Genomic DNA, 26,737 nt, shown 5'->3' with positions numbered 1-26,737 from the left:
TTCCAGAAAATCATTTGCATATACCACTTCGTGCATCATTAAATAAAAAAATAAAAAGCCCTTTCATTGGAGTCATACGTCCATTCAGTGGATCGAAACAATGAATCTACACACCCCATCAATAAGACAGAATCATATGTATAATGTTTGACTAAGTGGGCAACCATGTGATACAAAATCTGTCGAATGAGTAAAATATAGTATTACCACGACCTTTGTCATTGAGATCAAGCTCAAGATCATAAGCTACCTACCTTGGACTTATCGCTTTTGATTTGTTTTATTTCGTGTCTATTACACCTAACAAATTGATAATCTTTGGAGGAAAAGAAAAACTATGATTCCAGTATTCAACTAGGTGAAACCATAAAATGCTGGAAGACATTAAAATACTCAGTGTTAACAACATTACAAACAAATCCACCACCAGATAGAGTACCAAAACACGCATTCTAAATGATAAAATATAACAAAACCTCACCAACAATGGACTAAATAAAAAGTGAAGTACAAAACAAGCTACTAAGATCAAAAGGCCAATCACTATAACATATCTAGAAGATAGGAACCCAGCAATATCTTTATCTTGCCCTTAATTGTAAACGAGGGGTTGAAATCGTCTGTAATTCTGATCTCGTACAATTTCGTGTAATACCACACTCAGGCGGTGACACGTGTATTGATACCAATACAATGGTCTAGATCTGGTACAACTAATAAAACATTAAATCAGTGAAAAGGCATTTAAATCATATCTGGGCCATTGTATTGGTATCAATACACGTGTCACCGCCTGAAGATGGTATTGTTTTTTTCCATTGCAGGTTGAAATCGTCTGCAATTCCGATCTCGTACAACTTCGTGCAATACCACCTTCAGGCGGTGACACGTATATTGATACCAATACAATGGTCCAGATCTGGTACAACTAATAAAACATTAAATCAGTGAAAAGGCATTTAAATCAGATCTGGGCTATTGTATTGGTATCAATACACGTATCACCGCCTGAAGATGGTATTGCACGAAATTGTACAAGATCGAAATTACAGACGATTTTTTTCCATTATCACAAGCATTAAAGCTGGAAATGTCACACTGTCCGAACTCTGGAACGCGGATATTTTTGCAGGTTTTGCGCTAAAATCCAGTGAGAAGCCATGGATTAGGGCTTATTCATACAGTTGAAAATTGAGGTATTAAGAGTAATCCTTTCTGGTGAAATGGAATCTGATTGGAACTTTTAAAATAAAAAAAGGGGTGGAGAGCCGTCCTAGAATCTGGAGATGGAGATGGGATTGGGAGGAGACGACGAAAGTCGTATGGGACACATCAGCTGATCAGTCTGTGTGTACGGGGGAATTCAAGAGTCAAGACGGCGGAAGCTCAAATTGCAATTGTGCCTTACAGCTGCCTTTTTTTTTTATTATTTTAAAGAAAAGAGATAGCACAGCAGCCGCGTGCACCAAACTTTGCGGAGCGGCACTATGAGGGCACGGAATAGGGTAACCTACAGGACGGATAAAGTCGCTGGTGGGATCAGAGAGTGATCCCATGGTTGGGGGTCCTAGGATGACTAGTGCATGCATCTCAAGGTCATCCCAATTGTGAGATCACTCTGTGGTTTTTAGATTCGATGAAAATGAATCTTATTCCATGCATAGTCGATTCTAACCTTGAGAAAGATTCTTCTCCCATTAACCACTCCACCTTCGCACCATCCATGGGTTGTGGATCGTGTGGTGATGAGGTGAGGTAGTCTCCTCCAAGGGAGAAGATCCGAACTCCCTAACATTTTTCCATTATTTTATCATTCAGTGGCTACTCGAGATGGGGCAATCATGGATGATGGAGGAGCAAGAACAAGTTTCCACTTGTTCAGCAATTTGGTACTTAGGAAAAAGATTCTCTCCAATTATTAAACCACCCAATAAACTATTGGATGATTGAGTGGATGTAAGGATACATGCCCATATGTTAAAATGCTTGTCCAAATTCTTCCAACCATTGAATATATGATTGGGCACTAATTACGTAACCCATGATTGTAGAGGAGCTAGATCCCTCCGTATCTCCCTCATCTCTCTTGATTCGGAAGGTTCTTTTCCCCTCTAATTATATATAGACCCTAGGTTTTTATATAACCCTACCAATTCATGCCTGAGAGTCGACCTCATCATCTACCACCCTAAATTTTGGTAGTTATTTTACCCAGTCCATTATAAATTTCAAAAGGCAAAAGTAGTTCATATCTGCAAGTTAGTTATGATTTCACATAGACCCTTTTAGATTTACTTCACAAAGTACCAAGTAGATAACCCCACCACTCTTTACCAAAAAAAAAAAAAGATAACCCACCACAGTAGCAGCCAGACAGATACTCACGCACGAGTCAACATGCCACCATAGCACAGATTTCGAGGCTATGCAAAATCTACAAATGTCGTAGACATCACTTCCAACATGAAACAAAGGAGAGTTGGTATTGGATAAGTACGGTTTGTGGACTTTTAGAGGGGTCCACGAGTCCATCCATATGAAGTGGACTATGAGTGGCATTGGCATTACATATGGTCTTGGAAGTGTTGATTTCAATTTGATTGTGAAGGCCACCACTACCTGTCTAATTTTTATGTGTGTTAAGAATTTGCTTGTGAAGGGCACAAAGAATCCGTCCTGGATCCCAAGTTCTAAAATGAAAGGGATTTATGATCATAGATGGGTTAATATGAACGGGTGAAAGTGGCAATTCAATTAAGGCCCAGAAATAAATGATGAAGGAAAAAATAACAATAATAAAAGAGAGTTTTCTTTCACATGATGAAAAAATGAAGACTCCATTGGAAGCACCAAATAGAAGGATATTTTGAAATTTATTAATAGAGGTGGAAGTTTATTGATGAGGCAATGTATGGTCACATCACCAGTGAGTTGAAAATTTTTTCTTGGATTTAGATCTTCTCCCACACAATAGAGAGTTTCCTGCACACTAGAGAGTCTAACGCACATCCAACAATTAAGAACCCCTTGGGATATATGACCAGAGTGCTCCCAACGATCAAATGTGATTTGACTCTCTAATCAAGATCCTTCTTCCTCTCCCAACAGTGAAGGAAAAGTTATGTTAAAAAAAGTCTTTTTTCGATAGCAGTTGTTTTTTTTTTTTTTTTTTTTTTTTTTTTTTTTTTTTTTTTTTTTTTTTTTTCCCAATTTTCCTACACTGTGCCAACTTGTTTCCTTAGAATCCTACATCTACCCTCACGCCCCCCCAAACCACCCCCCCCCAAAAAAAAATAAAAAAAAAAATTCACTGCTTAACACTTCATGTCTAATAATCTCACTGACTCATCACATGCCAAATCAATCTTACATATCATTGGCAAATGTTGCCTTGATCTTTACACCAAAAAAAAAAAAAAAAATGTTAAGACTTGATGGAGTGTCTAAAGAAGCTTAGTCTAGACAGCTGAAAATCTGCCAAATGACAGTTCCATTGTGCTGAAATTTTATAGAAATGTCCAAATGGTCATCAATCATCATTCATGAAATTTTAGCCCAACCTGATTTCTTTATGTGGATATATAAAACTCTGAAGATTGGTTAAAATTTTAACTTTTAAAATGCTTATTAGTACATTGTGGCCCATCCATGAGGGTGTACAACCAATCCAATGGTCATAAAGCTATACCAACCTTCAACATGACTCAACATGGACCATCAAAAGGACATTCCTTTGATACAACCAAATAAAACAGAGGCTCGGTTAGGCATGACTACCCCTGTTTTTCATACAACCCCCAGGCTCAACCCACCAAAACCCACCTGATTTCCTTTTCTTGCAATGGACTGTTTTGAGATCAATTGCCATCATCCGAATACCACATAATCCGAGCTCTAAATTGCTGCAAGTAGGCACTTCAATGTTAAAGCAAAAATAAGAGTATAAGTGAGAAAATTGAAGTTTAAACTTGGGGTGCCAGTCATCACAAATACTTACTTTAGTGGATCCTACAAACATACAACTGATAAGGAAGCTTGGTAGATGGTACTCTTCAAAAGTTGATCAACTTTCAACGGTGCTTAAACCGTCAACATGAGGAGCCTAGGGCATAAAATAGAAGGCTGTTGTCATGTAATATCTGCAATACAAAAGGAGATGGCTGCCATTAAAACTTATTCCAGGTTTTGCGGTTGCCATGGCAGAACAGGATTAATGCAACAGGTAGTTGAGACAAGGTTTGGTTGAGTGTTTAGTTGTTACTAAAGCTTGGAAACCTACCTTAAATATGGTCTTCAAAATGTCAACTCTGCCGTACCAAGTAGGAAGCCCATACCTCATTTGCAGGAGGAGGTGGCTGAACCCAATGGCCAGGCATCCGGCTGCAACCAAATTCAGCAGAATTCTGAAAGGTAACGAAAATTATCAAGATACAGACCATAAGCTATAATTCAATAGTTATTGCATATGCTTCAGTAGTTGATCAGTTAACAAAAGTAATAAATATAATGTCAACGAGATAATCAACCAAAAAAAGAAGAGCTCCCCTTACTAAGCATTTGGTTAAGAACTGAATTGGACTGGATGGTCTGACCATTTGGACTATCACTCAAATGGTTTGTTCTGATCCCAGAACCTTCATTTTCCCCAAAATCCATTGATCAATATAGCGTTCAATTTGTTGGCCATCAGGAAAATAATTTGTTATGTATCTATATGTGCATCTACATAGGTATGTAGATTAGCCAACCCTAAGTCTATGATTAGGGGTGCAACAGGGCCGAGTTGGGCTGGGCTTCTTAAAACCCTAGCCCAACCCTTAGTCCCCTTAACTAGGCCCAAACCCGCCCTGACCCTGACTCAGGGCCGCAAAACTTCAACCTAGGCCCTACCCTTCAGGATTCAGCCCAACCCCTACCCGCCCTAATTGGCCCTGATTTTTCAGGGTCGGGCCAGGATGACCCTGACCCTGATTGACCCTAACCCTGATTTGCCATCAAGGGCCAGGATGGCCCTGATTGACCCTGACCCTAGTTTGTCATCAAGGGCCGAGTATACCCTGATCCTGACCCTACAAAATATGAAATAACTTAAATATAAAAAATATTCATAATAAAGAGGAGATAAAAAACACAAAATTACAAATAACTTGTTATGAAGAGAACATCCGAAAGCAAACATTCAAATAATACAAATAACTCTAACTATTATGATAAACAAAGAGGAGATCATCCTAAGAAGTAAATAATCCAAAAAATTTCAATTATTTGTCATGATAAACAAAGAGATCATCCTAATAAAGCAAACTGCAAGAAAGTTGAACCTCCATTTGACGGGAGTGAAAAAAAAAACTTCAAGTTCAAGGAACATGATTGGTAGAAAATGATTTTCTATCAATTTTCACTATACTATATATATATATATATATATAATAAAAGTCGATAATAAATATTCATATCAACAATTACATATTGATTTAAGATGGTAATTTAAAAAATATATATTAATTATTTTTCATTTTATTATAAATAATTACTAGAATAGATTTTTTTTTTTTTTTTGGTAAAAAAAAGAAAAGAGATCTTCTTTATTAGTAAAAAAGGTAAGAGAGATCGGTGAGATTATGAGAAGATATATTAGGAGTTTTGAGGTGTCAATTACTCAATGTCAAATAATATATAAAATTAGGTTAAAATCAAGGTCACAACTAGGGTCATAACCAGGGTCAACATCATGGGAAAAATCAGGGCCGGGTAGGGCCAAAACCATGGCCAAAAGTCAGGGTAAAAAAATCAGGGTCAGATTCAGGGCGAGCTGGGTGGGCCAAAGACATCAACCCTTACCCGCCCTGACCCTGACTCAGGGTCAGAAATTTTAGGGCCGGGTCGGCCCTCAGGGCCAAAATTTTTGGGTCGGTAGATCAAGGCGGACACCTCTATCTATGATAAAGGAAAACAAAACAAAACAAAAATAAAATGATAAATCTCTCAGGAGTACCTTACTTCCCAGACACCACCCCCCCCCCAAAAAAAAAAAAAAAAAAACTCACAATATCAGAGTTTCGTTAGGCAATATACTAGCTTTTTTTTTTTTTTTTAAAACTGTAGCCATAACCTAGTGCAAGTCCTGCTTTTGCAAGGCACTGGGAGGGGTGGACTAGAGTCGATCCTAGGCATTTTTCGTAGAGTGGGGCTGCCCTATACTCAATCCACATCTTCAAGGAGCCCAAGCTTCTACCATTAACCAAGTGATGGTAAAATAGGCAAAAGAAAAGCATAATGAAATAGACTGGAGTTGCACACATTTAATTTCTGTCAATATCTTCGAAGGATCAGTAAATCCAATTCAGCTAATCTACTACAAGCACTCAGAAAACGTGAAAATGAGTACTAAAAGATCAGTTTGCTGACCTTCCTCCTGGTCTTATAAATGCATCCCATGTTCTCCTGACCTGCACAAAAAGTTGACATTATTTTAAATTAAAGCAAGCTTAAATTGAACTCAAAAACCATATCAAAAACCATATCTAGGTCCCAAAGTTCAAATACTATCGTCAAAAGGATCCAAGAGCTGAATAAAAGAAATGATACATCAAACTCAAAATTTTAATGGCACAGCCAGTCCAAATGTATGCTGGAAAGAATACATATATATTTTCCATGTATTCACACTTTATATACAAGCTTAACAATTGAAGGGGGAGAGAGAGAAAGACGAACAAGAGGGATATACTTGTGGAAAAGTCCACCAATGCAGGAAAGAGAATGGCTATAAACAGACTAAGGCCATCAAAAATATTGACAACAGGCAAGGGTACATATCATAAGAAGCACACAGACCAGAGAACCCTAAATTCTATTAATTGTCCAACAATGGGATTTTTAATGGGAAGATTTACATAACTTAAAAGGTTGTTTGGCATTATTTTTATTAGTTCTGACTTCTGATCACTGAAACAAGAAAGCAAAATTTTTATATTTTTCATTTCTTGAATCTGGCTTTTCCATTCCATTCTCGTAACCTAGAAGAGGGCTAATCTCTTGCAACTGACCATCCTTTTTCATTCTACAATATTTCGTTCAGGATTCCAGTAATCTGGAGCAAAGAAAAATAAAATATCTCCAAATATACAATGCCAAATGCAGCCACCTTGATCATCAAGAAAGAAGGGGATTGATCAAACCTTTAAGATCATCTTGTCGATGTGTTTGAACTAACCCACAAAAGGCTCATTTGATTGGGTAGTCCATGGACATCAAGGATCTGCAATGACATCCGGGTAATAATGAGGGCAACGTACAACACATGCAGACAGCCAGACATGATAAAATAGTAGAAATTAGACCGAGAAGTTTCATGATGAAGTAGGAGAAATTACCTCGATAAGTGTGCCCATGTCACTGTTACCACCATGGTAGTAGTGATAGAATTCAATAGGTAAATTGGAAACAGAATCATAAGCCCCATAAGCACCCTGTCCGTCCTGTCCCTGTTCAGGCTCCTGCACTGTGGCTGCACCAGCTACTCTTTCATTTTCAGTCCCAGAGCGTTGGCCCCGATTCTCGTTATCTCCACCTTTACCACTGCTATCTTTTGACTCAGGTCCACCATTAAGGATGCCTTTCCTAGATTCCTCATCTGTCGCAATGGCATCTCTGGCAGCATCTGTGTCAGCAGCAGCCACAGCTTGGCGTTCTTCTTCCTCAACTACAGCTTGCACTCGCTGAAGAAACTTGTCATCCTCTTCTGGGAGAAAATGGCCTGAGCAAGTACCAAACCAATCAGGGACTTAATTCAAGGCTATTCATTAAAGTGTTATAAATGTTTTTTTCTACTATAACCACTGTGTGTGGAATAAAACAACGCATCTTAATGGAAAAGAGAAACCAGTCGAAGAGAAGGGACAAGAACAAGCTAGAACCATTAAATTATTACGTATGTGCAAGGACAAATGAAGCAGAGAACACATAAGCAAGGTAGAAATAAAAAGTTTTCTTCACCTTGGAGTCAAATTGAACAGTCACTGATGCATGTGAGAATACACACAAAATACTGTATGATCACATTGACATCTAATCTCACTTGAATGGAAGTTCAGTTCATCCTAATGTAGCTTTGGTTTTTATATTTTAAATCAAAAACTGTAATCAAGCCAATATGCTTATCCAAGCACATCATATATGAGTAGCAACCCCATTATTATCCATACATGTATTAGTGATCTAGTTTTTGTTGAATGCACAAATATTTATCACTTGACTGCATTCAGGTGTATAATATTCAGCATCAGAAGTCTGTTGAAATAGCTCGATCATTAAAAATTTACAAGGTTGATGCATAGGATTTTGCACCAACCAGATGCTTACAAAACTGAAATACTGAATTACTAAAATTAAAGTAACCAGAACAAAAAAAACTGAATACTCTAGGAAAAGAAAAGGAGAACAGGTGCTTGCCTTGTTTCTTCAGTTTCTGGATTCTTATGGAACGTAGTTCTTGCAACTTTTCCACAATCAAGATCAGCTCCAGCTGAAAAAAAAAATATGCAGAAGTCTGAGATTGGAAAAACAAGAGTAACAGCTAACAACTCTAGCAAATGAAATCAAAATAGCTAGTCCAACTGTCCAATGTTCTCCAATAGACATTATTTAGAGGCTACATAACAAGGATCCCATACCCATGCCAAATACTAGAAGTGACAACCCCCCCCCCCCCCACCCCCAAAAAAAAAAAAATCTTAATATAAACCTATATAATTTTCAAAGCAGGTACCATGCTGGACTCTTAAAATCAGTGTCCTTGTCTCATAGTATTGAAAGGGACAAGTTCATGGAGGCATCAAAAAGAAACGGAAGGAAAAAGGAGTAGATTGAGTTCTAAAATAAGTCATATAAACTTCCTGTATTGGAACCTTTAAAAGGTATAAATAAAATTATGTGTTGAAACAATAAGCTTTGTAGCTTATGAGGCATGTAAAATTGAGTGGTAAAATCTTACATTGTATGCTAGAATTTTTTTAAGTCTCAATTATAATACAAAGTGTTTTACTGGAGTGGCCTTCAAAGCAAAAGGAAAATGTATTGTAATAGGAAAAATGGAAACTATTTTCTGATGGGAACAGAAAATTAAGGCACACATGGAGGAAACCAGCTCCATCGTATGGAATGATTTTCTTCCTCGATCTCCAAACCAAGATATGATGTTTCATGGAGGAAACCAGCTCCATCATATGGTATATTCTTGTGAATTATGCCCCGGGGGGGGGGGGGGCGACTAAAAATTGAAAAATGAGAGACAATTCATACTGTCATTACAAGCATGACCACTCTACAAAGTCTCTAAGATGCATACAGATTGGAAGTTTACTATAGTACTAGAGGATGGAAAATAATCGTATAAACTATGCATGATCAAAAAAAAAATCCAAGAGTTACATCCAAAACAAAATAAAATAAAATATCTTGGAATTTTCTACCACAGCTCCCAATTTCTATGGTATATAACCCATTTAAGATGTTTCTCACTGTTCCCACCTCAGATTCTAGAATTTGTTTTTCTTCATTCGCCTTAAGCTTTGCAATTTCCTTCATCTTCTCTATCTGTATACACCCGGTGCTTCAGTTAAACACAACGTGAGTGACAAAAACTTCAAAAACATCGCAATTTAAGTACTAAAGAGAAATGATGATCCCAATGCTTCTGCATACAAACAATGTTCAGGTAACCAAGCATTTCTGACAAGAAGGGAGATTATTATTACACAGAGTCATTGAGCTCAGTCCTAAAAGAGCAAGGGGCAGGCCTAGAATAATTTTGTGAGAATTTAGAAAAGACGTGTATAGATTAGGGTTGACAAGTATGGCTTGGAAAAAGTTGAATGCAGAATCAGGATCTGTGTAGGAGACCTCGGGCCCGTTTGATAACGTTACCAAAAACGTGTTTCTGTGTTTTCTTGTTCTCAAAAACGAAGAAACAACATAAATACCGTTTGGTAAAAGTGTTATGTTCCACTTGTTTCTTGAAACATAAATTGAAATTTATAACAATTTATGTTTCAAGAAACATGTGACGAAACAAGTTTCACTTGTTTTGCTCGTTTCTCGAAACAAAAATGGGGCACAAAAATCGACTCATCCCCGATAAAACCGACCCCCCTCCCTCTTTTCCTTGTTGAAGCTTCACTGCTTCACCATATTACCTGACGGAGCTCTGCATCTAGATTCTCCTGCGAAGAAGGAAGCGGTTGGTGGAATAGGTCCTCGTCACCCTCTTGAACAGTACAGAACCTTCTCCTTCGTTATCCTCGTGAACCCTAGGGTTCTCTCTATTATTCATCCAGAAGAAGCTCTGCTAGATTCGCCTGCGAAGAACACAAGAAGCGGCAGAATAGGGCCCGTTTAGTCTCTGAAACCGTACGAATCCTTCCCCATCTTCATCCTCGAGAACACTAGGGTTTACGATCTACTTTTCATCCTCGTGAAGCCATACGGTAGATTCGCTTCATTGTTGCAGAGATTCGTCCAGATTCGTCGATGACTCACCTCCAAAGATAAAAAGCTAGGTTTTCCCCTCAAATCTGAAGAGTATACCATCACACATTCTCTATTTGAAGGTTTGGCTGCTCCTCCCACAACCGATCTCTCACATCTGCTCGGTAAAAACTGAGGTCCCCCCAATTTTTCTTTAAACTCTATCATCAGCGAACGGCGACTTGTCTCCAACGTTTCTGAAGCTTCGCAACCATAGGAACTACACATTCTGCCGTTCGATTGAAAGGGAGGAATCAAACGTTGCCTTCCAGGTAACATTTGGGATTTTTCTCATAATAGTAGAGGATTTCGGATTGATATTAATGAAATTTTTTCCTAATTTCCACATCCACCATGCTATTGGTTTTTTCTGTAAATGAATTCGGCAGAAAGGGGGTAAATTTTTTCCGGTTATTTTGAATGCTGAAATTTCCATATCCAGATTCTTCCACCTTTACATGTAATAAAGTTGAAGTGGAGAAATTGGGTGATAGTAGAAGGGATTTAATCGACAAAATCGGATCTGATTTGAATAACAGATTACAGTTAGCTAATTATATCTGATAAACAGAATAAACATCAGTTTCTGTCCCTCAGAAAAAATATTTGTTGACAGGTAGCCCCATGGATCCCCTGTTCATGTGTCGAGTTTCTTTGCTGCTTTAATATGCCTGTGCAGACTGTTGTGTTGCTTGCTAATGTTCTTCGAACGAGTGATCTTCCGTTTTGAAGATCAATTATCTGTTGTATCTCAGCTCTTCTGCTCTCAAAGAGTGTATTGGTAATGTTGTTGAGTTTCGAAAAATAAATTCATGTGTGCAATATCCCATATTAGTTGTTAAATTTGTGATAAACAAGTGTCAGTTATAAACATGATGACTTTGTTGGACATTGCATTTGTCAACCATTTGCCATGTAATGAATAAAACAGGTCAATATATTGCTTAGAAATCTGTTAATTTTTAAGGAAGTTGTAATGACTGTCTTGTGATTTATTAATTAGAAATTGTGTACAATTCACTAAAGTAGGTGAAGCTTTAGAAGAAGCTTGTGGAGTTGATCTCTTGTTCTGTCAATAAGTTGTCTAGGTCTATGTCTCTTGGACCTCAGTTTCTAGGCATAATGCCTAGGTTTCTTGCAGGCAGATCCTTTCCAGTTTTTTTCTCTCCTTTTTGATTTAGCATTTCCATTCATTTTGCATTTATCCTGTAATTTCTGTGCATTTCAGACATTCTGTTTGGTTTTTTAGGTAAAAAATAATGAAGGAATTTAATGCTTCAAATCTCTTTTGTGATTGACCATTCTCTTAACGAGTTCAAGGATGTGGATAAATTGGATTTCGGGGGACAGCTGAACTCTAACCTTTGGGTGAGGTTGGATGTGCATTTTTCAGTTTTTCTGAATCCTTGATATAAGAGAAGCGAAAATGACCATGTAGAAACTATAATGTCTATATATACTCAATTATGGATAAGCTAATTGTGTCCCCTAAGATAAGTGAGGGACAACATTGAATTTGACCATGGATTTGGGTCCTATACAACCACTTTTGTCTACATCGGAACAGGACCATATTGTGACTATGATGTTTTCACAAAATCAAGTATATGAAAACAAAATTCTTGTCCTCAAATAGGTAAAATTCAGCATTGAATTTTCCGACTATAATCGATTCACATGGATGTTAGTCCAATTCCAACAACTTCTGCACTCATTGGAAAGCACTCATAAAACCAACTATTTAATGAGACTCGAGATGCTCATGTATAGCACACTCATCATTTGTGCTTTTGTTTGTTTAAATTGATTTCAATTTGTTTTTATAGTATTGACAAACTTTTTACCTCACATGTTAGTAATAATGTTGTATTTGCGAAAAAAGTATCTAAAAAAGTGAATGTGTGCAATCGATGTTTATATTTAATAATATATTTATGCTGTAATTTCATATGCAAGCCATATTTTTGAATTCCTAAATATAACTTCTTCATATTGGTCAGTGTTTGTCCTCAAATTTCAGAATTTCCCGATCGTAGTCATAGCAGAAGTTTTCAATTGCATCCCTCTCTGTGACATTCACATCCCATCCCATTGTAGCTGACATCTGTGCCCTTCATAAAAAACAGTAAGTACAAATTAAACCACCTACTGAGTGTCATTGTTAAGAAATATGTTTTTTAGTTGCAAATTCTGAACTATCTATTGATTACTGTATTCCCCATCTGATGCATGTCCTTTTCATTAGATAAGCACCATTTCAGAATTTAGAAGAATAAATGGCCTTTTTTTTTTCTTTTTCTTTTTTTTCTTCCTCTTTTGCTAAATATTTTTATTCCTATTTCTTTGAATTTTTTTTCCATGTTCTTGTCTGTGTTTGAATATGTTACCTAAATCAATGATGAATGTTCAGAGATATGAGATCCCCAAGATCCCCAACCCCCAAAAGTACTACTATAATTTGGAATGAAGCAGAGCTAAGATGATTCATCAATCACATGGTTGAGAATGTCCGAAAAGGTTTGAAGACAAACTCAACATTCACAAAGGTTGGTTGGGACAACATTACAAAAGGGCTTGAAGCTGAATTCAAAAGGCCCTTTGCGAAGCAGCAACTGCGTAACAAGATGAATAAGTTATGCAAGGAGTACAACAACTTCAGAGCTTTGTTAGAAACAACTGGTTTCGGATGGGATGCGAATGCTCGGACTGCCACAGCTGATGATTCAGTGTGGGAATCTGCTATTCAGGTATGACATAATCTTTGGTTTATAGAATGGATTTTTATTCACTTTTTGAACAAAATGTGATGATTAATTGAAAATTTTTTGAATTTCAGGGAAACAAAGATTGGGCAAAGTATAGAAGAAATGGTCTCTCCTTGTGGCCAGAGTTGTTTGAGATCTTCTCCGACTCTAGTGCCCGTGGGGATAGAGGTCTGTCACAGGCAACTGTTGTAACTCCTACGTCCACTAACCTTGAAATTGATGATGATTTACATGACACTGATAATGATGACAGTGATGCTTGTACTAGGACACCCAAGGGGTCAGCTCCTCCGAAGTGGCGACTTGATACGACTCCTAAGGATCGTAGGAGGAAGAGCCACACACGGACCCTCACGAATTCCGCTGAGGACTTTAGAACCTTTGTCCGATGGAGGATGGAAAAGGGATCCACCTCTGCCACCTCAGCAGTTACCCGACCACCTGACCCTATTGTTGATGGACCATATAGCATGATGAGCTGTCAAAAGCTACTGGACAGTTTAGAGGATATTCCGACGGATTTGTATGTGTTGGCGCAGCGTAAGATACACAGTGACCCTGGATGGCGCATGTCTTTTATTGAAGTGAGACTTGACAGGAGGTTATGGATGCTACATGGTCTGAAGGAGTGAAAGTAACAGTTTCTGAAATGAATGGTTTAAGGGAGAATGAATGAATTGTTCTTTTGTTTGGATTTTATATGACTCATACTGACTGACACACTTATTATATTTAGCCTAGTATGAACGATGTTGATGTTTAGAACTTATGTTGCTTTGTTATAATTTGATTGCATGTGCTTCAGATTTACAGTAGTGGAAATGATTGTTTATGATTGTGAAATATTATGCTTTTTATCTTAGCGTGTGTTTCTTTGTAGCTTTGGGATATAGGATCGTATTAATTTCACTATATTAATAGGAAAGTAAGTAGTTGTCAATTATTACCATTTCTGGATGGATTGTTGCTTGTTAGTAGGTTAGAAAAAAATTTAAGATACGGATATTACATATGGACAATTCAGCTAATGCTTATGGAGCCTTGTAGGCAGGTTTAGGGAAGTGTTATTTTTTTCTTCATTTAAACAGTCAATGCTATTGGATGGTACATTTATAGACTCTATTCCTTTACATATTGAATGTGTCTATTCATACAGAGATGTCAAATCAATTTCCAACCGACATCACAGGGTCATCGTCAGACGATGATGACATGGTTATAGCACACCAATTCCAAAACATGCTCAGTATGTATAGGATAAGAGAACCTCTGAATGATAGTAGTTACACAGGACCTGTTAGGGTAGCTGAGGTTCTTGCAGGTCATGCTGACGTGTGTTACCAAGAGTTTAGACTTGAGAGACATGTATTTCTCAACCTGCGAGACTGATTGGTACATAGAGGTTGGTTAGTGGACAGCCGTTTCCTTCGAGTAGATGAGCAGCTAGCGATGTTCCTCATGATAGTAGGTCAAGGTTTGAGTAATAGACAAATGCAATGCCAATTCAATCGTTCAGGACAGACGATTAGTGCTGTCTTCCACACGGTGTAGCAATGCTAAATTTGTCGCTTGAGACAATCAGGCCACCAAATTTTGATGTGGTACCTCCAGAGATAACCAACAATCCAAAGTACTATCCATATTTCAAGGTAACTGCGACTTCTGATGATTATTTATTTCGATGTTTCCAACGAAATATCAATGCAATTTACACAATTATATAGACTAACCTATGTTCAATGAAAAATAGGATTGTATTGGTGCTATTGATGGCACCCATATAAGTGCCATCGTACCTAGGTCGGAAGAGACACGTTATCGTAATCGAAAGGGTATGATCACACAGAATGTTATGTGTGCATGTTCATTCGACATGCGATTCACATTTGTGTATGCGGGTTGGGAGGGTAGTGCACACGATGCAAGGGTCTTGGAGGCAGCAAGAACCAATGATAACTTAGGGTTTCCTCATCCCCCATCAGGTAAAAATGTATTATGAACTTATGTGTTGTCCTTCTTACCCATATATAGTAGACATGGAATATTGATCTAATCCCATTAATGTTTCCATAATAATTGAAGGCAAATATTATGTTATTGACTCGGGCTACGCCAGTCAACTGGGGTACTTGGTGCCATTCCGAGGACAAAGGTATCACTTACAAGATTATGGTGAAGGTAGGCCTGGGCCAAGAACAGCTAAGGAATTGTTCAATCACAGACATTCGGCACTGCAGAATGTTATTGAGAGAACATTCGGTGTATTGAAAAATAGATTCCATATATTAAAAAGTATGAAGGCATATGATATTGAAGATCAGTCAAGAATCGTGGTCGCTTGTTGTGGGATCCACAATTACATTAAGGAACAAGCAATTCAAGATCAGTTGTTCAATGAGCTTGGAAGCGAACAACAAATTGATGACCCAATGAATCCTGATACTCGTGCATACCATGCTTCCATATCTGATGTCTCCCAGAGACTATCTGCGAGACAAATGTCCATAGTGCGCCTTAATATAGCCAACCAATTGGCAATTTCAAGGAGAATGGCTACGATTTCGTTAAATCAATCTTGAACTTTTGCTAATCACATTCATTATGTATTAAAAGGTTGACACAAAAATTAGGGCACCTTTTTCCTTCGATTGTGTGTATGAGGTGTTAGTAAAAATACTTTTGTTCGCTTCACATAGTTTACATTGGTATGACTTGTAATCTTTGTGCTGTACAGATGTCTTCCACTGAAACCGCAATGGCAAGGTGTGACTACTGTAATCATTTGTGCGATAAGTTCACAACGAAAAATAGGCCTAATAGAGGAAGATTGTACTTCAAATGCCTAAGACATAATGAATATTTTATGTGGGTAGATGAATTTCGCTTATGTGATTGTGGCGAGGGACAGTGCAAGGTACGCGTCGCGAAGACAGCAGCGAACTTTAATCGTCGTTTCTGGTGTTGTCCTAAATCCAATGGGTATAATTATTTTTTTTTTTTTTTTGAAAGTACTATTCGACCTATATTATCTGAATACATTTCGCAATTAAGTTGATGAGTAATTGCAACCCCATGATCGAGGTTGCAATTTTTTTCGATGGATTTATGGAGACAGCAATTTGACAAGTGCACAGTCTTCCGATTGTGGAACAAGCAAGTCAATGGTTGGAGCTCAGTCTTCCCCATCAGCACCTTCCTCTGATTTTGTGAAAGGTTACTTGGAAAGAGCAATCAAAGGTGAAGAGGAGAAGTATAGAGTACTGAAAAACGAAATGAATGTGTCTGAGGAAAAGCGAAGGATATATACCGATATCCTGGAGGCCATTAATAATATGGACATAAATAAAGGTGGTAGTTAGAGGGTAATGACCAACTATTGGGAACTTGTAAGACATATGGCATACCCGAAATATTTGCATTTTAATCTACTATTATTGGTCGACATTTCTTGTTTCCTAAAATTATGATGTAAGTTCGAGATAAGGAAATTGGTAGTTGTTTGTCTGAGTAAAATGAAGGGTCATGAGTTTCTGTAGAAAGTAACAAAAGTGGAATTATTTTCATTAAAATTTTTTATAAACATCATATTCTGTCAGAAACGTTCCCATAAACAGAATTTATCAAACACCTTCTTATCCGTTTCTGTTTCCAGAAACAAGAATTATCAAACACCTTTCTTACCCGTTTCTGTTTCCAGAAACAGGAATTTCTGTTTCTGCCATTTCTTGAAACAGAAACGGCAGAAACGTTATCAAACGGGCCCCTCATTTAGTCAATATAAGGCTTAGTCAAGTTGTTAAGACTCATTAAGCTCAGGTCCACCCTAGTTAATGCTTGTTTCATAAGCCACAAAATTACACTATCACAACGTTTAAGCTAAACATTCAGGCATCTCTCTAAATACAAATCTTCAAAGATCATAAATTGGAAGTTTGATAATAACACAGTTTCTCAGAAAAAAGCATGATAGTAACTAAAAAAATTAAGAATATCCTGTCAGCAGCTATACTGACAATATATGGAGAAGCCAATGCAGATATCTATATCTATAGTTTATTGCATTATCTCTCCTTTTCTTCACAGTTCAAACTGCAACCATTCTCACAAGGAGAATGAACAGCACCTATGAAAAATAATAACTGAATAAATAACTGAAAAAAAATATATAAGGAGCATAATTACACCGCAACATCTCCAGGATATAACACCTTGGCACAAATCATCATTATCATTAGCAATTCCACATGAACTATATCTAGCTCTTTGAATACTTCTAAATAGTAAATATCTGCATTTTATACGGAAATTCAAGTTCATCTTTAGGCCACTGAAGTGACATAATGATCTAGCTTGCAAGAGCTTCAGAGTGTAGTCACTGCTGACAAAATAAGTTACTCCTACAAGCACGTACTTCTAACATCTAATAGAGGAAGAATGAAAAAATACGCATGTTTGGAAATACTTATCCATGCTTAAGGAGAAGAAAAGATTCTCACGGGCAATTGCTAACGGAAAGTCAAAATTGTCAAACAGCAAAGGAGGTTAATCCATAAAGTATATCAAAAGACAAAAAATCGTAAAATCTTTCACAATAGCCGATGTTTATGGAAGCAGATGCAGGAAACTTGTGTGCCTACTTAGAAATTCCTTGAATGAATTAGAACCATTCCAAATTTTTAACCACACAACTCCCACTCTAAAACAAGAATTAAATGTCCTAAAATTATATAATGAGGAACTAATCACCTCCGTCTTGCAATATCCTTGGCTATCCATCTAGCCCTCTACTCATCAGCTTCTTGATCAGCTTGGTCAAATCTTTCATGCTCCTAAAATCCATGGGGGAAAAAAGTAATATATCTGAAGAGAGATTGAGAAGTTAATTGAGAAAAAAAATTGGGGGGTGTGAGGGGGAAAGAATCTTGTCAGAACAACAAGAGATAAATCACCTTAGAAAGCATTTCTGCAATGCGTTTCCTCTTCTTCTTCCTCCAACGCTTATTTCTTTGGTGCTTCTGAAACTTTTTAGCTACCTTGACAGCAGCAGATTTTTCCTCCCATGAACTGGTTTGGTTTGTTAGAGCATTAAAAGGCTCAAGCTGAGTTTTCAAGGCAGAAAGCAAAGAGTTTGCAGCTTCCAATGAAAGACTCTTGCAGTTTCAAATTAATCCTCTTTGCTTTAACCACTTCAAAAAATTTATGAAGGCAATCATTCGCAGGCGCATTATCAAGCTCCTCCGTGGACCCATCAGTTTCTCTACTCAAAATAATTACTTCTAGTTCTTTCTGCCTGGTGGGAAGGAGTTTCAGTTACAGCCATAAGGCAAAGAAAAGAGCACAAAGAGATCAAAAGATAAATTAAAACTTTATCTGTCCAATAGAACATGGATTTGAAAGAGTATAGTGATTCAGTTACAACCATAAGGAAAAGAAAATTGCAGAAAGAAACCAAAAAAAAAAGTAAAAACTTTATCTGCCCAACAGAACATTAATTTTATAGAGTAAATTGAGAATGAGCTTAACAACCAAAGACGTACAATGCCTTCAAGAGATTTACTGTATCTTGTAAGTTCTTTAGGTGTTCGTCTACATGTCCAGACTCCCAAAACGCATTGGCCACTGAGGAGGCAGGTTGAGAAATTGGAAACCAGGGAAAAGGTGTCTGGTGTCCCAGACGAAAATGGCACCGGATTCATCCTTGAGGTGAAAAGAAATAACCCAACTTTAAAGCCCAACCAACTTCTGTTATCTACAAACACAATTCGGAACTGATAACAATGAGATTTTAGAGGAATTCAAATTTTTAAACAAATTTCTTTGGAGTAATAAGAGAAGTTAGGGTTCTGATATTCACTTAACCAATACAATTCCCGAACCAAAAAAAGTCTTTAAGGGAAGCTTTAGCAGGGCCCCAGGCCGTCAAGCGATTGCTTATGATTCCATGATCAGAGATTTCCCGCCGAGTACAAGTAGCTAAGAGGGTTGCACACTGAGCCAGGGTTGTTGGACAGTGGAGACATGCCCAAAGACCCAAAATTATTACCATCCTTTATTGCATATTATTTTGGGTAATTTACAACGTCATCCTTGGAGAATGCCATAATTATAAGAATACCCTCTCTATTCCATCAAATTAGACTCAAACCACTTTGCTATCAGTGGGGTGTTGATGCAAGAAAGGCACTCCATTGCCTATGAGAGCCGTAAGTTGAATGAGACAAAGTGGCGCTACACAGTCCATGAGAAGGAGATGACCGCGGTGGTACATAGCCTAAGGACGTGGCGACACTACCTACTTGGGTCACAGTTTGTGGTGAAGACCGATAACGTTGCCACTACCTACTTTCGAACCCAAAAGAAGTTGAGTCCTAAGCAAGCTAGATAGCAAGACTTCTTAGCAGAGTTTGACTTCGTCTTTGAATACAAGCCGGGTAAGGCCAACGAGGTGGCTGATGCGCTTAGTAGAAAGGCGGAGTTAGTTTCTCTTAGCCAACCGGAAGGGAAACTTCTAGAGTTGATCAAATAGGGCATCCAACATGATTCTATGGCTAAGAACTTATTTACCCTTACACAGGAAGACAAGACACGAAGATTTTGGGAGCAAAATGGCTTGCTCTATGTTAAGAAGAGGAGACTCTATGTGCTTAAGTGGAGTAACCTATGGAGAAACCTCATTCGCGAATGCTACGACACAAAATGGGCTGGTCACCCAGGACAGACGCACACGGGCATTGTTGGAAGTGGCTTACTATTGGCCTCAGATGTGGGATGACATAGAGACCTATGTGAGAATTTGTCTTGTATGCTAACAAGACAAGGTGGAGCAACAATCACCTAGGGGACTACTAGAGCCATTTCTCATACCAGAAAGACCATGGGAGAGTGTATCCATGAACTTCATTAGTGTCCTACCCAAGTCAGAAGGGTGTGAGCCATCACTGTTAAAAAATATACCTTATTTGTTAACGACAGTAATTATATTTTATTTTAAATATTAAAATACCCTTATCAAATCCGAAGTACTAAAAATACCTTTACAGTAAGGTAATATTTTTTTCACCCAAATCGTAGTTGTTAGACCATTGGCGATTGGCAGCCGGACTGGACGGACGGCGACCGACGCTAGGGTGTCACAAGTCTCACCAGATCAATATATGAGATCCAGAAGTAATGAGAAGTTGATGCCAAGAAAGGTCTGCTTTTAATTTTGTTGCCGAGAGATAGTGGAGAAAAGAAGAGGGGTTATGGAGGAGTTGGAGGTGCTTTCTCCTTTTTATTGGCATGTCCTTGGCGAGGTCGAGGGCAATTTTTTCGGCACTGCAACACATGCCATTGAGATTGAAGCTCTTGATATTACTCCTAAAGTTATACTTATTTACCATCATGGAAGAGAGTGACGGGGTTGGGTTGAAGTCACAAGAAGGTTCCTGATGTCTTTTTTTTTGTTGACATGTTTTTGAGAATGGATAGCATAATTGAACGCCGACTGCAGAGATTCGAGGCGGTTCTTAAGGACATCTGGAAAGCGAACAATAAGAGGGAACTGCAAACCTAATCTGCGGGCTGATTTCGGTTCAGAATCCTTCTTGACAACTTTCATGAGATCAATCTCCTTATGAGGAAGAGTATCGGAACCATAAGGACGGACGACAATGTCGCCGGAGGAGTTTACAGAGAAGTAAGGTGGCCCCCAGGCATCAATCCTGTATAGAGAGGCAGACTGGGATGGAGACCAAAGTTGGGACGAGTGGTCAAGGATGGAGGTGGTGGTGGTGGGGGTGGTGTTTGTCGTCGATGGTGCACCAGAAAGTATATCCAGCGCGGGAGGAGAGCCATCCCCAGCTAAAGCATAACCAGGAGGAGTCGCAGCATCTAGGAAGCATGTCATTGCCGGCATCTCTTCCCCGATTTGTGCATGGGTTAGTAAAAAAAATGAATCTAAGGGTTTAAAATTTTGGATTGTGTAGAGATTCAACAATTTCGGATACCCAATTCTCTGTAAGAAATCCGACAGTACTCTCTTTGATTTGCGCTTGAACGCCCTTCACTGCTTCTGTTCCTGCTCCTGCTTTTAATTTTGTTTTTACGCCATGAAAGTGGTGGACAAAGAAGCACTGACATTGAAGACAAAAATTGAGAGCAGGAGGCTGAGAAAATAATTTTGAAGATGTTGGATCATCCATTCTTGCCGGCGAATCTGTCGTATTGCATAATCGGAAAAAAAAAAAAAAAAAAAAAAAAAAAAAAAACAAAACAAAACAAACAAAAAAATACAAACCCTCTCGCCGGTGACCTAAGATGGCAACGATAGGAAGCGCACTTCTCGCCGGAGACGAAAGGAGAAGTATTCACCCGCAACGGAACTAGCAGTATTGGTCTAAACCCTTGGTCGCAGGTATAGAGAGAAGGATAATGAAATGGTAAAATGATAAAGAGGGGTGGGTATTTTTGAGATAATGAAAATGGGTAACTTATTAGTGTTTTATTTATAAGGGCAAAAACATCATTTCAAAGTCTTTCTTAACCGTGATTGACGGCATGGGGTTTGAGTCTAATTTGGGGAAACATAAGGGTGTTCTTATAACTAAGGCATTTTTAAGGGGATGGCGTTGTAAATTATCCTATTATTTTTTTATGAGAAAAGATTTATGTAGAATTAACTCCAAATTTTTATTATAGATTTTTTTTTTTGGGGGGGGTGGGGTGGGGTGGGTGGGGTGGGTGGGGGTGGCGGGGTGGGGGACAAACTGATCATTTCAACACTTCTTCTTCTATTTAGACACATGGGGTGAAATGATCAGTCCACCCCTGCATGAAATAGAAAATGATGTTTTTTGTGGATGCTTCTTAGTATGTTCCCATTGGCCGTCGCATATGTCTACAATTGACTTAAGAGGATCCACACGCCTACACCACTCCTTCAAGTTGGAGAATGAGGGACATCAATCTCTTAGAGTTTGTCATCATCTTCAACATAGTGATCTTATCCTGGATAGATAGCTACAATGGTCTCTTGAGCAAGTCCTTTTGACTTCTACTTTAATATTGTTGTCCCTTGTGTATTTGGAACCAAAACTAACACAAATGAAATGCTGAATGTGAGTAAGTGGGTAAAGTCATCATGTTTGATTGTGAAATTTGTTTAACGACTTCATGCACTTGCTTGGACTCTATTTAGTTGCAAGAGAAGTCAAAGGAATCCTGAAGTAAAAAATTTCAAATCTTAAAAATGAAAATTTGTATATTAATTACTCAATATGATTGTATACAATACTTAAACTTTTTTTAATCATATTAATAATCAGTTGTATTTTTTTTTAACCTTTTTTCTTTCTTTTTTTACTTTTCAATTTCAAAGGATTTGGATACAAAGTAAAATGAAAATTAATTAATAAACATAAAATAATTTGAAGTTAATGATGAATAAGGGTGTAGTAGGTTTGCTACCATGTCTCTTGTGCCAATGCAAGAGCACAAATGGACATCCATTCACACAGATGATGGGGTGGTCATTTCATGCGATCATATCTAGAGACTCTAGACATAGAGGGACGCAATTGGACAATGATTTTATCCCCATGATTAGTGATCATGTGAGATAATGATTATACTTTTTTTTGGTTGGATTTAAAATATTTTCTCTTTTCTTCTCTTTTTATTTTCTTTGCTACCAAGCAAAGCCTCTTTCCAACCAATCAATCAAGAAAATAAACATAGGAGCTTTCCTACACAAATCAGCGAGATTGGACGTTTGTCTAGGTTGATAAAAATATAAGATTTTGGATTTTTCCCGTTTTAATCCAATCCAAATCCATTTTAAGTGACCAATTAACGGGTCCCACATCAAAGTCAAACAACCGTCTGATAAAGATAATTAATATACTATGAGACAAAAATATTACATCAGACGGATGTGCTTCGGACCTCTTGACATGAGTCTACGGTGCCGTACTATTTTATCATTCAGATTTTAATCGATATTTCGCTTAAGCCAGAGCGATTCGAGACACACAACTCAGCATTTGGTACCGAAAGAAGGAAACTGGAAGTGAAGACAGAGAGAGAAGAAATCGAGAGAGAGAGGGGCGCTCTAACCGAATTACCGAATCCCTAGTCTTCATCTTTTCTCTTTTCTTCAACTTTATCTTCTTCGAAGTTCAAACCCTCGTTTGATTCTTTCTCTGTGATTCTCTCGTCTCTGTTCCGGTTTCACCGAGAGAGAGAAAGAGTGATAGAGAGAGAGAACTAGCGAACGAAGAGTGATCGGAAGCAAAAAATGGGGCAACCCTCGGTGCCCCTATCGCCTGCGCCACCACCACTGTCGTTGCATCCGAGCAGCCTCCAAGTGCGATGTGCAGGATGCCGTTTGATCTTAGCAGTAGCGCCGGGATTGACTGAGTTCATATGTCCGAGTTGCCACATGGCTCAGATGCTTCCACCCGAGTTGATGAAACGTACCCCTCCTCCTCATTACCCACCTGCTCAGGCTCACGGCATTGATCCCACTAAGATCCAGCTTCCATGTGCTCACTGCAAGGCCATCCTCAACGTTCCTCATGGCCTCACCAGGTTCGCTTGCCCTCAGTGTGGAATCGAACTCGCTGTTGATGTCTCAAAGCTAAATCAGTTCCTCCCTCCTGAAGAAGTCAATGAGGTTGGTTTGTTTACTACTCTCTTTCATTCTCTCTAATTAATCACTTCACCTGTTTACTTTGGCTTTCTGGAATACATTCTATCTTGACCTAATTGTCCTTTTGTGGGTCGAATTAAAACGTTTTTACTTATACCTTGCCAATTTGGTGGAGAATTGATTCTATTACGGTGTGGGTAGTAAGTTTAATTACTTTGATTTTACCAAGCATTGTTGAGAAGTTAGTTAAGCAGTTGGATATGGATTACTTATTAAACTTCTTGGTTTTTAGCTGAAGTATCTTGAAACTGAATTTGCAGTTTGAATAAGAACTACTTTTCCTCCAAACCGAAGTTCTATTATGTGCAACCAAAAATGAAAACAAAAAGGGTTCTGTTCCGAAGGTTCCTAAGGACCAGTACGACCGAATGTTCGAAACTCTAAAAAATCATACACAATTTAAGTGCTTGTTCTTATCTTACTCAATACATCAGGCTAAACCATCAAATAACTCTCTCTCTCTCTCTCTCTCTCTCTCCCCCCCCCCCCCACCCCCACCCAACCAAAAAAGAAAAAAAAAGGCAAGACATCCCTTTCCTCAGCTACTAGTTAATATGATTCCTCCTAAATGGCAGGCAGATGAAGGACAAACAGCACAGGCAAGGCTGATAAAATCGGGATCTAAATATGTAGACCTTTTTTCAACATATATATTTAATGAGAAAAAGATTATTTGTTGCTAAACTACTGAAATTGGCAGTCTCGATGGGATAAATCCATTGTTGTGCTTGAATATACTGAAATTGAAAGTCCCGTGCAACTCGGAAAGTTCACCCAATGAAAGAACTAACAAAAAAAAAAAAAAATTACGTAAGCCTTAATGTAGAAAATTTCACTGGTGATGTTGAGCATGTTGAATCTTTGTTTTGGAAAGTGGAAAAAAGGGATTGATTGCTAGGCATCATTGCCTGATAAAATTTTGAAGGTGTAACCATCATTTGGAGCTTGTTAATCTATTGGTTGTGTGGGTGCAAGAGGAACATTATTCTTTTTTTGGGGGGGGGGGTTCAAGAAGGGTGCTGTAATGGAAGGGCAGAGAGGGCTGTGGTGGACCCATAATTGGGTTCTTGTCATGTAAGTAGCATTGTGGTAGTCTACCAAGTGCAGGTATGCAACCAAGGACCATTAAGTGGATAGTGTATTTATCCTGTATCCAAAACCAGAAGAGATTAATTGGGGAGTTCTAAATTATTAGGTCTGAATACTGTAGGGTGGTTACAGTTGCCAGTTCTGGTGCCTGCAGGTGGGTGCTCCTCTAATTGGAATTAGGATCTGTATCAATCGGTTACTGCATTTTATGCTTCAATTGGATTATCTTTTATGGGCCCAGCTCCTGTTCTGAAGTGTCTACTAGTGTGGTGCCAATATGCTTAAGTTGTTTGATTCTCTGTGGGAATCTGCATCTTTGCCTTTTAATGAGATGAGGAGTTGTTTAGATGTGGTGATCACAAACATTTCTGGTCCAATAGAGAACAGGAAAGGCAGGATTACTTAGTGGAACTGGGAACTGGTAGGATAAATCTTTGTTCCTTTTTTTTTTTTTGGGGGGGGGGGTTTTTGAGATTAAATGCAGTTGAGGGATTAGCACAGAAAATGGATAAAATAAAGGAAGTTTTAAGCTACACATTTTCCACTGAATTTATTGAAAGAAAACACATTTGTGCATCCGGGAGGTGCTTGTTTGGAACACATATTTGCCTTTGATCTTTAGGCTTCTTCTCAGGTTCCTTGCTTTTGTCGAATTGTTTCAGCAATTTTGTGCATCCAAGAGGTCCTTTTAAGGACCATTTCTGATCACTTATGAGATTGGAAATAGAAATGGGGCCCATCCACTTAAATTCAAGAGTTTATGTCTTGAATCAGAAAAATTCATAGCTATTATTACTGAATGGACGGCAGACTTAAACCCCCTGGTTGGCTGGCTAGAGATTCTTATTGAGTCGGGAGACCTAGAAGAGACAATTAAGAGATGGAGTTGGGGGTGTTTATAGAATGCTGTAGGATGTCATCTGGATGGTTTGAATGAAGAGGAAAATGGGGGTTGTCTTGTGAAAGGTTTTGAAAGGGGTGAACTGGCAAAGATGTTCATCTGGGAGTGATTCAATGGGCAGCTATCATGAACCATTTGGGTTGTTAGTGACACAAGATTCTCCACAATGTAATTGATCATTGTAAAAAAAAAAAAGGGCATAATATTAGTATCGCGATTTTTTTTGATGTCTGAAACATCACAAAGACAAAACTACCCATCATTTTAGTCCAGATATATCTAGATATCAGGAGTAAAACTGGTAAACCTGTAATTTCCTCCATCTCTTTTTCTCCTTGTATAATCTTCTCCTCCGTTCTCTCTCCTTCCCTTCTTCATTCTTTTTGTTCAGGTCCTATAAGTCTATAACTTCAGCAATGTAGCAGGGTTTAATTGGTGGCTGTCAACTCCATTGACAGTAGCAGCGCCTGCAGTGACACCAGTGGTCTCTCTTTGTTCGATCTACTTCCCTGTCTTTGTGGATTGTCCAGCAAGTATCTCTGTTATAACTCCAACAATGGCAACAGTAGAAGCCTCTCCTTCTCCTTCTTTGATCTCCACCATTGCTCCATTCTGTATGCTTCCCAATCGTTGTCATTCATATACTGATGATCTCTGTTAGAATTCTGACAGTAATGACAATGATAATTTTGCAACTCCGGCAACATGGTTCATGGCGGGTTCAATCATGGCAAGTTTTAATTAAGTTTAGATAGATCGATTCCA

The 26,737-nt window shown here is 38.3% G+C and overlaps 2 protein-coding genes across 7 annotated transcripts in view; one reads left to right on the top strand and one right to left on the bottom strand.

The window, feature by feature from the left end:
- Positions 1-3,596: 3,596 nt before the first annotated feature.
- Positions 3,597-21,750, bottom strand: LOC122059457 (U11/U12 small nuclear ribonucleoprotein 59 kDa protein-like). 5 transcript variants are annotated; one of them, XM_042622247.1, is made up of 12 exons: positions 21,571-21,748; positions 19,152-21,489; positions 18,830-19,041; positions 18,242-18,582; positions 18,039-18,121; positions 9,532-9,597; positions 8,455-8,527; positions 7,377-7,759; positions 6,409-6,449; positions 4,280-4,403; positions 3,998-4,139; positions 3,597-3,902 (listed from the first exon to the last, which is right to left on the bottom strand). In XM_042622247.1, the coding sequence occupies exons 5-11, from the start codon at positions 18,066-18,068 to the stop codon at positions 4,089-4,091; spliced, it is 768 nt and encodes a 255-aa protein (XP_042478181.1). In that variant the 5' UTR covers positions 18,069-18,121; positions 18,242-18,582; positions 18,830-19,041; positions 19,152-21,489; positions 21,571-21,748; the 3' UTR covers positions 3,597-3,902; positions 3,998-4,088. The 5 variants fall into 5 exon arrangements, with proteins under 5 accessions (XP_042478181.1, XP_042478184.1, XP_042478182.1 ...); XM_042622250.1 differs by lacking the exon at positions 9,532-9,597 and having other exon boundaries at positions 21,571-21,749; XM_042622248.1 differs by lacking the exon at positions 19,152-21,489.
- Positions 21,751-23,296: 1,546 nt separating this feature from the next.
- Positions 23,297-26,737, top strand: part of LOC122058616 (protein FORGETTER 1) — a 65,769-nt gene continuing 62,328 nt past the window's right edge. For both annotated transcript variants that reach the window (XM_042621251.1, XM_042621250.1), the window contains exon 1: positions 23,297-23,946. In XM_042621251.1, the coding sequence (XP_042477185.1) occupies positions 23,569-23,946 (378 nt within the window). In that variant the 5' untranslated portion in view covers positions 23,297-23,568. The remainder of the gene's footprint in view (positions 23,947-26,737) is intronic.

The sequence above is a fragment of the Macadamia integrifolia genome, chromosome 13, assembly GCF_013358625.1.
Source record: "Macadamia integrifolia cultivar HAES 741 chromosome 13, SCU_Mint_v3, whole genome shotgun sequence".
Taxonomy (NCBI): Eukaryota; Viridiplantae; Streptophyta; class Magnoliopsida; order Proteales; family Proteaceae; genus Macadamia; species Macadamia integrifolia.
This window is presented reverse-complemented; position numbering and strand designations above follow the sequence as displayed.

What these genes read in the sequence shown, in the direction of transcription:
- LOC122059457 (XM_042622247.1), bottom strand. Translation starts at nt 18,068, where the DNA reads ATGGATAGCCAAGGATATTGCAAGACGGAG. An exon ending in CCAGAAACTGAAGAAACAAG is followed by an intron (nt 7,760 to 8,454) that starts GCAAGCACCTGT and finishes GTACTTGCTCAG; the next exon opens with GCCATTTTCTCCCAGAAGAG. An exon ending in TTTTGAAGACCATATTTAAG is followed by an intron (nt 4,140 to 4,279) that starts GTAGGTTTCCAA and finishes TTTGTATTGCAG; the next exon opens with ATATTACATGACAACAGCCT.